The sequence below is a fragment of the Melospiza georgiana genome, chromosome 4, assembly GCF_028018845.1.
Source record: "Melospiza georgiana isolate bMelGeo1 chromosome 4, bMelGeo1.pri, whole genome shotgun sequence".
NCBI lineage: Eukaryota > Metazoa > Chordata > Aves > Passeriformes > Passerellidae > Melospiza > Melospiza georgiana.
Genome location: NC_080433.1, coordinates 68,484,881 through 68,496,915, shown reverse-complemented (window position 1 = coordinate 68,496,915; position 12,035 = coordinate 68,484,881). Strand labels below are relative to the sequence as shown.

The following is a 12,035-nucleotide window of genomic DNA, read 5'->3' as shown; positions in this document are numbered from 1 at the left end:
GAGTTGCCAGCATTCCTGGGGAGTTGATGCAGGAGCACTTGTTCTGCATGGTCTGGGATGTGGGACTTTCTTGGGCAAAGGTTTTCAGTCCAGCATTTCAGCAGCTCCCTGGGAAGTGCATCTGTTTCTGCCACAGTGGGAGATCCAGCTTTAGTTGTGTATCCCTGTGAGGCCTGAAATGGAGAGGGAGTCGTGGGGGTTGGAGGAGTGAGGAGCAGGAAGCAGCAGAGCAGGGAACACTGCCTGGAGGTGGAAACCTCTCCTGGCAGCACACTTGTATCTGGGGCTCTCAGCCTGTCCCTCAGACCGAGTCTCACCAAGACAAAGTGGAAAATTTTGACAAGTGACAACACTTTATTTTGGAACTTGACAGGATTTCAATGTGAACTGAAGAGACTAGAGAGGTAAAAACTGAAGCTGCAACAAGCTGAAAGTAGAAAAATATACTGTATGTAGATACAAAGGCTTGTTGAACTAGTTAACATTATAAAATGTACCAAAAGTTGTTTAAATAAGCACACACACTGTCTTCACATGCATGCACTTCATCCTTGGAACTCCAGCTAAGCAGCAATTTCTGATGCAGAAAGCTTCCCATCCTTATGGGCAGGGGAGTCTGAGGAAACAAAGTATCTTCCCCAACTCCCCTGGTCCCTGGAAACAGTTTACCTGAAGCAAGCCCTAAATGTTTACCTGAAGTAAGCCCTAAGTGTAAGAGCCTGAAATAAAACAAGATTATTACATTCTGTGACCAGAGGTGAGGAAGGTGTCTGAATTCCTTATGCACTGGACCTGTGATTTGAGGGTGCTGAGTGAAATGTCACTGATGCCTCACTTGCCCTGTGCTGTCAAAATAACCTACAGAGAAATGCTTTTAGGTTTCTGCCTCTGCTGAGCTTCACAGTGACTGCTGTGAGAGAAACAGGAGCATTGAAGATTTCTTTTGCATGATTTCCATGGTTTCCACCTCACACCTGAAGTGAGACAGTACTGCAGTGGCCAGGCTGACAATAGAAAAAGAAATCCCATGCTACTGTTTCTTTTAAAAACCCAAACATGTACCGTTTTTGAGTTATATTGAACTCTGTTTCTCAAAGCACTTAAAAGCTGTGGCAGAAGCAGCACTACTGGAAGGAAGATAGGCAACAGAAAAATACCTTTTTTTTTTTTTTTTAACCATTGAGACCTTGCCTAAATTTTTATTCCATCTTAAGAGACTGCATATAGGGCATCAGTTCTTAACTTAAATAGGCTTCATTCCTGTCTTAAACCAATTTTGTCTTTAAACTCTGAAGATAAATTAAGTTTAGATTAAAATCAGCTGTGTTTTCTAGAAAGCCTAACCAAGTTTTGGCAGTGCAAGTACTGTACTGATAATGGAATAATTAAACAATGAGTTTCTGACTTCAAGTTCACTTAGAGCAGAAATGAAGAATTTGGGTATAGCTGAGACAGGTTAGGTATTTAAAAAAAAACCAAAACTCTACCATCCAGGTTTAAAAACAGCAGCAGATAAATGCTACCAGTGTGAATTCATTAATCCAGCTGGCAAAGTATTATAAATTGTACCAATCTGTTGTATGCAGATGTTGACATCAGGCTTTAAAAGTCATCTAATAAAGTTATTTAAAGACACTGGTACAGTGTATTGCACTTGCAGAACAGTTACCTCCTGCAAGATCCCACGTGTAGTGAGTTAAAGTGCCCATTTTCTCAACAGGAATAGGAATGTCACCTCGTCCATCAGATTCTGACTGCAGCAAAATACACTGAATTTTCTTTTCTTGCATAATTTTGTGCTTCTTTATTATTGGAAGGCTATACCCTGATCAAAGGAAAAAATTCAAGAGCATGAAGGCTTCCGTTTCCTTTTCTACTTTCCCTACAAAAAACAAACACCACCCCATACCCATAGGTGGAAACGGCCTCAGGCTCTCTTCAAACTGTGCAAATTAAATATTCAGAAAGAATCTCCATCAGCATAGACCTGGCTCCCATTCTGCTCAGTGCCACTCTTCAAAGGTCAGAGCCAGCCTGTGCAGCAGACCCATCTTTCATTTGGCAGGCAAGGACAGCATCGTGAACACTGTGAAACAGCAACTCTCTTGTTACACTTTTATCAAAAAAATTCAGTCTTGTCAGCTCATTCATAACAGGGCCTACAAAACAAAACCCAAACATGGCATCAGCACATACACTTAAGTACAAGGATGGAAGACAATGGCATAGCAGGAAGATGAGAACTTGTTCTCTTACTTTTTGTTACTAAAAAATTGAAATAGTCAAGTGCATCACATGCTACTTTTACTCCAAGCAGTCTGTGCCTATGCAGGCATAGGCAGAGGCCTATTCTTGGCAGAAGATGTTACAATCCCAAATATTGGATATTGGAACATTTCAGGTTTTTCTCCTCATTCCATTACCACTACAATTTCAAGATACTAAGTTAAGTGTGATATTCACAACTTGCCAGCTGGAAGAAATGGGAGCAGGATCCCCTCCTCACAAAGCTCATTTCATCAGTGCTCTACTTTCACTGAAGTTAAGGCTCTTGCTTTTCCTCAAATCCAATTTTATGTGAAGTGCTGATACTACTGAGGCACTACTGGCAGCAGGAAATTGGGGAGCAGAGGGAAGGAGTTAAAACACAATCTCTCCCATAAAGCTCACAAAAACAAAAATCTCTACTCACCACTACAGCCGGCAATGCAGACATATATATCAACTTTGTTGTGTTCTTTTATAATCTACAACAGAGTAAAGCTGAAGTTAAATGCAGATAATACATCATCATACACATCAAACACAGTTCTGGAAGCCAAATACTGTGAAAGCTGCAGAGAACACATTCCCCAGTATTCAGCTAAAACTTACAAAATTAAACCAGTGACTAGGTGAGATACTGGATTGTATTTAAACAGGCAGTTATGTCTCATGCTGACAGGCTCCTTATTTGGTATCTGAAAAGTTTTCTGTGAGGTTTTCTGGGAGAAAAAACCCCTACTTACTGATTTTAGTGCTTTTGCTCCAACTGAATCCACAAAGTTCACCGGGGTGAAATCCAGGATTAAAGAGTGAATATCTGATTTGGGCTCCACAAAATGCTCATGCTCCTCAGGAGACATGTCATGTACACTAGAATCTGCAAATTTTCCATTCACAGGTAAGTCATCACTGGCTATCTCATGTTTTACACCTGCTTCTACGTCGTTCGTCTGGGAGAGAAGATGAACAAAGCTTAAAGGCAATCAATGCTTTTTCAGTGTAAATCCCTTTGCTCCCCTCACTGGTGCTCTTTAAGCCTTTAAAAGTTGAGAAGCTGCTGGTCATTACAGAAACTGGCTTGACAGGCACACACACTTCCATATCTTGTGTATATCAAGGTTTGTTCTCTCATGCTCAGCCTTTTAACAGTCACACACAAGCAGCTCAAAGCTGTTATCTCAGGACTGAATTACCATTTTCCTTCAAACACTGACACCTGTTCAACTTTACTGTCACATTTGTACTCCATTTCCTTGCCTTATCCCATCAAGACCTATATATTAAAAATAAAGAACAGCAATTGGGCTCTGAAGTTAGGCCTTTTTTAGGTTTCCTATGGTAAAATCACACACTCTCTCCCACCATGGTGGTGAATTTATATATGCATAAAAGTACAAGCATGTCCCAAATAACCCTTCTCAGTGTATCTGGGCCATGCCAGGATTAGCAGAGGGGATGGCACCTTCTTGTTACAGGGGCTGCTAATTAGAATTAATTTTATTCTATATTATTCCTACATTATTATTCCAAGTGTGTGTGGAGGGGCAGAGTCCCTTTGATTTCTGCCAACACCACTGTTGGTGAGACAGCATGACTGTGGAGAGTTTCTGTGCTACTCTGTGCTACCTGAATGCAATCAAGGTCCAACATAATTATCCAATACAGCAGTGAGCCTCTGATCCTTACACTGTTCCTTCAGCCACCTGTCCCCAGTGCACAGCACTTCCTCCCTAAGCAGCACACAAGAGTGGTAACACCTGAGAGCAGCCTGCAAGCTGATAAAGCAGAGGTAAATATTGACAGAAGAGCTCACCAGCTTCAGCACAGCTTTCTTTCTCTGTTCATTTGCTGCCTTTATCTCCCTGGCATGGCGCTTCTGGGCTTTTCTCCTTGCTTTTAATAAGGCAGCAGGGTCCACTCCAGTCTGTCAGGAGAAGAAAGTATGATCAGAGGAGACTCATCTTGTTAGGATGGCACTGGAGTATCAATTTGCACCGAATTAATCACTGCCATAAATTTAAACAAGAAGCCTGCATTTTCCAGCTTCCCTTGGTGGGGGTGAGAACAGTGTAAAGAAGGAATCATCTTGGCAAGCACTGTGTTAACAAGATGAGGGAAAGATTCATCTCATTCTTTTCTTGAAATCAGAGAGTGTCGTGTTTCCACCAAATGCTGATTGGAGTGCAGAGAGCAAAGGGGAGAGAGTGCACTTGGGCAATAATCACCAATATCTCTTGCTTTGTGAGGGCAAGTACCACCCACCTGGTTTGTATAAGACTCGCTATGGCAGCTACAGAAAAATGTTTCAGAAGTTAGTACAGGCACAGTTGTCACCGGGTCAGGGGCTCTGCTGTTGCCACTGCTACCCAGTGACAGCAGGGGTGACACAGGCAGTGAGGCACACCCTGCCTGCAGCTCATCTGCTGCCCGTGGGAGGCACTAAATGCCCACAGGATTCCACATCTTACACTCCAGTAAAGTTAGTTACCCAACAAGGAAACTTTTATTCCCATTTTGTTTTCAGCTCAGCAACTATTTTCCCGTTGAAAAAAAAGGTCTGACCAGTTTGTGTTTGACCAGTTCTGCACCCACCACTTTCCACTCACGAGCAGTCAGTATGAGGCCACACTTTGTTTATTCCCTCCCACCATGTTGTTGCTTCCTAAGATAATTTGTAGCTGGCTGGAGGATAACCTTCTCATATTGTACAGATCACCAGGGGCTGCAGGCTGAGAAACACTGTGCTAAGGGCTACACTAAAGGAGCTCAAAGACAACTAAGTTTCAGAAGCCAGTTTGAATTTTTAGGACACAGACATTAAAGAATTTACTTTACTCACCTTTTTTATCAGTGCCCTTGCATATGACTCACTATTAGCAAAATAAAGAGATGTATTAGCTTGAAATATTTTGATGCCAGGATATTCTTTAACCTAAGGAAAATATTGGATGTGAACAGTTAAACAGAGTAAAGACCCCTGTGTAATCACAAGACACATGAACATGCAGCAGTGCACCAGCCAACCCTGGATGGCTCTCAGCATGTGCCAGATAAAGAAGGTTGGCACTGTTGTGAGCAAAGGCAACCAGGAGATCAGAACCTCCCCCTCTCCCAGTGTGCTACTGCACACCATCAATGCCTGGTAACATTTCTCCTTCTATATTACACCAAAATGTACAGCCATAAAAATTAAATATTTGCAGCTCTTTCATGTTGCTATTTGCAGCTGGTATTACCGTGAGGAAATCATGCACTCCTAGAATTGCTTCCTTTCCCCCTCCCTTTCAACAAGCATAATAACTCATTTCCCTCTTTCTCTCTTTTCCTTTCTTGACTCCCCAGGTACCAAAAAAATGAACCTTTCAAATCTGTGGTTTTATCCAGACCTTCAGACAGGTCTTGATATTCACTTCTCTCCCCTCCTTTAAATGCAGTCATCTCTAACAAAACAGGCTGAACTGGGACATTTTGCATGCAAATGACCTGGCCAGCAGCACAGACCCAGCCTGCCATATGCTGCCAGCCCCACCTCCACCAGGAGGAAATGCTGACTGCATTCAGTGTAACACAAAGGGAGTCTGCTCTCCTTTGCATGCAGATCTAAATGTGAGCACTCATGCTCCTGCTTTGCATCATATTTAAAGCAGAACTGCATGATCTTTTCCCACAGGTTTTTACAGACTGGTTCCTCAGTAAAGGGCGATGTAACTTTCATAGCAGCATCTCTGAGAACAGAGCAGGGAGTGCAGAAAATTGTAGCTGTTGTTTGGGAATAAATACAGCATATTTATATCCACTGCACTGAAAAATGTAATGCTTTCATCAACCTTTGGTTGAACAAAATGGCATTTATGAGAAGCTAAGTGCATGATGAACAATTGTGCCATGAATCACATATATTTAATGAGCAGGGGATGGGTGGGATGCTGTTTTGAACAGTTTGTGCAATTCTGAAGAACACACAAGTTTGCATCCTGGGTTCCATGGATTCCATGCACTACTGCCACACAAATAAAGAAGGTGGCCTGGTATGCACTTGTTTACATAGCAGGTTTAGCAGTGGTATTCCTAAACACTGGGACAATGGAACTAGTGTAAAAGTACTTTTGGTCACTGCCTGGGGAAATGTATGTGCAGTACAAAGAGCTTGCATTTTGAACAAAGCAACTTTTACTACTAAACCCAAATTTATTTCCTTTCAACACAGGTGAACGCTCAGCAGGCAGCACTGCATGTGCAGTGTGGTAGGACAAAGCAGCAAATTGCCACAGCTGTCTCTGCTCCACTGAATGAAACTCCTCAATGCAGAAGAACATGTTCCTACCTCTTCATACTCTTCCACATCACAGTAGATGTCAGTGTTAGGAATCTGACCAAGGATTCTGTATTTAGGTCTAGAGAGAAAGGAAACAAGTATTTCTGTATTATCACTTACAAAGTGGAAAAGTGAGTGTTTAACAAAGACTGAAACTTATTTTAAATGGTCATTCTGCAGGGCCTGTCTGGTACAGGATTATCTAAACATGGTTAAATGCAGGGAGCAGTTTATGGCAGAATACATTTAAAAGAAAGTTGGTTCTGTCAGTGCAAAATCAATTTATAAGCTTAGCACTGAAATGTTGTCATTTTCTGAAAAGCATGAGTCAGAACATGCAAAAGGACAGAGCAAATTCTCTGTCACCCCAGGACAACTCTATGCAACTCTATTGACTGTCCTGCAAATATGCAAGCTCACACTGACAGAAAACATGCTGCAGTTTTGAAGAGCTACTCTGCTCCCAGGACAATGTCTAAGCAGATGAATATTCCCAACTCACAAGAACTGTGACAGCAAAGTACATGACTGTTCTGTTTGCAAGAATAAAACTGTGTAGAGATAGCAGAAAAATACTCTTATTTATGCAGAGTGGAAATTTCACAATTTGTTTTCACTCCAATGGAGACAGAACCAAGACTTTTACACAGTTTCCACCTGTCCCAGACCCTGAGCCCAGAAACCTCACATGCCAGTCCTATCCACACATGCAAGAAATCACTTCACTGTAGACCTGGAAAGCTTCACAATAAGAGCCTTGTCACTTTGAATGGGGAGAAGTGACTTGAACACTAGAACAGCCACTGTATTTTACAAATTACAACTTTCCTTTAAAATACCTAAGCATTCATCCCATGATAACCTGACACAACCTCAGCTTGTCTGTGACAATTAGTGCACACAAAACATGATCATACTGAAACTGGCAGAAAGAAGATTTAAAGTTCTAAACTCTACGCATTAAAAGAAATAAACAAGAAGATTAACCACTATGTGAAATGAAAAATCTTCTGTTTATTACTGAGAGTACAAGTTCATGCTCTCTAAAAATTTTGTTCTCAGAAAAAGAAAATGTGAACCCTGGATCAGAGCCAAAGGGCATGACCTATATTAGGAAGGAAATTCCATTCAGCATGCAGTTGAAGAGGGTGGGATGGACTTCTGTTTATTTGCACCCCTTAAGCAAACAAAACCACATAGAAGATCAGCAAACATTAATTTTGATAAAGAAATCTGACCTTTGTGTTCTGTAAATAACGGTGATCATTGCAAATGTAACTGCACTAAGCAAACCATAGTCTAGTCCCAGCAAAAGAGAAGCCACAAAAGCTGCCACCCAGATGGCCTAAAACAAAACAAAGGTGTGAATTATTATGCATCCTCTTTCCTGTTAACAACAAAAACAACAGCAGAACCCAACCACAAAACCTATGTATCACTTCTGACCAGGAACAGGCTCTAATGCAACCCATCATGATGCCAGATGGGAACTGCCTCAACCTTTCAGAAGGGCATAAAAGCTCAAGGCACTCTAACATATGACAAACTGTCACATATTAATTAATGCCTTAAGTCCTGTTCTCCAAGGATTCTTGTTCTACCATCATCAGACTCCAAAAATCTTAAGATAAAAAAAATATTCAAGGCTTGCAAGTAGCTCTAACCCAGCTCCACCAGCCAGTTCATCCAGGACAGAAATGCCACCAAAATGTTCCCTCCAATGCACTCTTAGCTCTGGTCCACTCCAGCCAGGTTTTTGGTTTGTCTTAAAAGACGGCAAATACCTTCACGTGGTTTTCTTTGTTATTCTGTTTTCAAATTCTTCTCAGACATCCCCACAGCCTTTAGGGCAGTTTCTATAGCAAAACTGCCAGAGCTTTTGCTTTTCCCACAACCAAACTACTTCTGACTGAGTTATAAGATTGTTGAGCAACAACAAAAATATTCTTGTCTCCAACAGATCACTCTCCCAGGGTACTTACAGCTCCCTGACTTATGTCCACCTGCAATACAACACTAATTTGTAATTCCTTGGTAAGTTTCTACACCATTTTGGGGATAGCAACAAATTTAGTACAGTAAAATATAAGCACTGAGCTGTGCAATACTCACCAGCTCGATCTTACTAGTTCTCCAGAAGTGCATGACATCTGCAAACTGTTTAAACATTCCCTTCAGGTTCACCATGACAATTGCAGCTAGCACTGTCTAAGAACATTATAAAAATGCAATTTTCAGAAGCAAAATAAACCCAATGTCAAATAAGAACTACAAAGGATCACAAATAACTACTTCTGTGCTTTATAACTGATATAAGTCCACTGAATAGATGTTCTATTCAAAACCCCACAACTTTTCAGGTAGTTCAGTGGACATGTGCTTTTACTGCAGCTGCAGAATGGGCAAACCAGTTCAGTTCAGTTTGATTTACTCTTTCCTAGCAAGAGAAATCACATGCTCCTACACTTCATGCTGCTACACTTACAGTGCCTGAAGCAGTAGACTATAATCTCAAATTCATGTTTCTCTACAACATACTGAAACAATTCCTGCAATAGTCATATGGTTGTAACCCAAGGTCCAACTCCTATAACAAGAAACAGGAACTGTGTATCATCCTTTGCATATCACCAGAAACAGATTTTTTTTTAAAGTTAGAAATATACTTTTTCACATAAATATATTTTTATACAAATAAGTATAAACAGCAGCAAACACAACTCATTATGCTGAGCCATTATCCAGCCCCAGCCTTCTACTGGCCAAGCTGTGACTTTCTTTTAACTTTTTAACTTCAACCCAGAATTGCTGTGCTGCAATCCAATGTGGCCAGCAGGACCAGGGCAGGGATTGTCCCCCTGTGCTCGGCACTGGTGAAGCCACATCACAAATCCTCTGTTCAGTTTTGGGCCCCTCAGTACAAGAAGGACATTGAGGGGCTGGAGAGAGTCCAGAGAAGGGAACAGAGCTGGGAAAGGGTCTGGAGCACAAGTTTCATGGGGAGCAGCTGGGGGTGTTCAGCCTGGAGAAAAGGGGGCTCAGAGGAGAGCTTATCACTCTCTGTGTCTGAGAGGAGGTTGTGGCCAGGTGAGGAATGGACTCTTCTTGCAAAATAAAATGTGACAGAATGACAGGAAATCCCTCAAGTTGTGCCAGGGGAAGTTTAGATTGGATATGAAGAAAAGTTTCTTCATGGAAGTGTTTGTCAAGAACTGGAACAGGCTACCCAGGAGGTGGTTGAGTCACCATCCCTGGAGACATTTAAAGCAAGTAGATGTGGCACTTAGGGGCATGATTCAGTGGTGGGCTTGGCAGTGCTGAGCTAACAGCTGAACTCAATGATCTTAAAGGCCTTTTCCAACCTAAACAGTTCTAAAGGGGAATTGCTTAAAGGTATTCTTATGTTCTAAAGACAGAGTCCAGGATATCCAATACAAAAAACAACAACAAAAATCATGCTGAGTTGTTCAAAACACTATTTATTTCTAGGCTAATTTACAGCAGAAATGCATACAAAATTTAAAGCTTTCTGGATCAAAGCCTAACTGTTGTTTACTAACTCTCCCACAACTTCAAGTTTTAGCAATACTCATAGGCCTCTGTTCACAGTCAATGCAATCCCTAATATGCAAAAGTCCCTTACCTGTGGAAGTGGTTCAAAAAGGTATCCAATAGCCACAATCACCAACAGAACCATAACTGCAGAGAGTGCACCTGCAATCTGAACAAAAAAAAAGCCAGAGATTATTCAGAAGTGTTCCCAAGGGGAAATATTACTGATTAGCTAGCCCCTTGTGCTTTCAACAAGGCTGGTTGTACAAATGACTTTTGATTCCTTCCATTTAGTTCACCCATTTTGCCCATCCTGCCACTTTCTATCCCGGCCCAGTCTGGATTTGAAACATGGGAAACTCCAGTTAATTCTTCTGGCTCAGGCAGAGAAATATAGCCATCTAGATAAGCTTCAGACTTTAGTTTTGGAGCTCCAAAGAGTCAACTTCATTTGGCCCAGGATTGGGTATTCTACATACCTGAGTTTTTCCACCAGTGCTTTCCTGGACAAGACTCCGAGACATTGAGCATGTGATTGCAATGGATTGGAAAAATGACCCCACAGAGTTGCATATTCCCAAGGCAATAAGTTCCTGTGTTGAACAACAGAGCAAAGAAAGCCAAATATACACTTACACTTAGTAGTGGTACCAAGCTGGAACTATCCACAGACATTAACAACCACATCTTATTTACATTGCTTTCTAGCAACCTCATTGTAGAGCATAAGCAACCTAATTGTAGCTTATACTTGTAGTTCTCACACAAGCACAAGCTGATGCATGTAGTCATCTGTTAAGAAAAGCCTCTGATGAAATGCTGGAGACATTTCCTATCCCAAAATGTTACAAGAATTAATCAGACTGAAAATAAAAACGAATAATTAATCAGACTGAAAATAAAACCAGCACTGCTTGTTTTAAGGATTTCTTCATCTTGGGGATAATTTGAATTTTAACCCTGAATATACATGAAAAATGTTTTCTCATGCAAACACCTTTCTTTGCTTCCCACTCTGTGTGTTTAAAACCATGAGCAGCCCTGCATGTGCTTCCAGGAGTGGTAATCCATTGCTGTACATGGAAAAACCAATGAGTGTCTGCTGCTTCCTCTGGAAGATCCCACATGAGAACTGCTCCCATGGGTGAGGTCAGGAGCTCCATTTACCTCAGTACTGCATTTCTGATGCCTAAGAAATTATTTGCTTCTAATGAAGCCTCCCCAGACTACTCTGCATCTTGTTATTTGTAACCGAGTGATTTGAGTCACACATTTCCAACAGCCCTCAATGAGATTCTTCTCTTTGCATTTGTACAATCCTTTTTGGATTCATTTAAACACTTGGCATGCACTGCTACTGTGACAAGGAGTGCTACAGTTTAACACCCAGGTGAAGTACAATCTGGCACCTCCTGAGGAAAAGATTTAGATGCTTAACTCAGGGCAGCAATGATTATGTTTAAGATAAATAGAGCCAATTACATTCATGCAGCTACAGATTTGTCCTCTTCTTCTGTGGGTAACAGAGCACAATGACATGAAGGATGAGATTCCCTTGTGGTGTCAAGGGAAGCTCTGTCTCCCTTGACACCACAATGATATAAACCAATAATCCAATTGAAGTATTGATTCTAAACTGCACAGGAAGGCCAGAGTGGGTGAGGAGGACACCTATTTTATTTTTAGGGAGTCCTAAACACAGTCCTCATCACTCAAATCATACTCAGAATGCCAAGTACAGACAGGGCCAATTGCTGCCCCAGAAAACATTGCCCATTTGCAATGGCTGCGAATAAAAAGAAAATATAAAACATAATTGGAATTTTTAAACTCTAGAACAAGAGTTCTTTGACACATAAGATACTGTATTTATCATATGGGACCTCTGTGCTTTGCTCTATTA

General features: G+C 41.3%; 1 protein-coding gene across 3 annotated transcripts in view; it reads right to left on the bottom strand.

Annotated features, from left to right (window-relative positions):
- The window catches only part of SLC26A5 (solute carrier family 26 member 5), a 38,936-nt gene that overhangs the window by 4,421 nt on the left and 22,480 nt on the right, over nt 1–12,035 (bottom strand). For 2 of the 3 annotated variants that reach the window (XM_058021896.1, XM_058021897.1), the window contains exons 11-20: nt 10,612–10,725; nt 10,224–10,301; nt 8,693–8,788; nt 7,819–7,925; nt 6,590–6,659; nt 5,105–5,197; nt 4,079–4,189; nt 3,009–3,215; nt 2,693–2,747; nt 335–2,159 (exon numbers count right to left, since the gene is read on the bottom strand). In XM_058021896.1, coding sequence (XP_057877879.1) covers nt 2,017–2,159; nt 2,693–2,747; nt 3,009–3,215; nt 4,079–4,189; nt 5,105–5,197; nt 6,590–6,659; nt 7,819–7,925; nt 8,693–8,788; nt 10,224–10,301; nt 10,612–10,725 — 1,074 coding nt within the window. In that variant the 3' untranslated portion in view covers nt 335–2,016. Of the gene's footprint in view, nt 1–334; nt 2,160–2,692; nt 2,748–3,008; nt 3,216–4,078; nt 4,190–5,104; nt 5,198–6,589; nt 6,660–7,818; nt 7,926–8,692; nt 8,789–10,223; nt 10,302–10,611; nt 10,726–12,035 lie in introns of those variants that run through there. The other variant, XM_058021898.1, reaches the window with a different exon arrangement.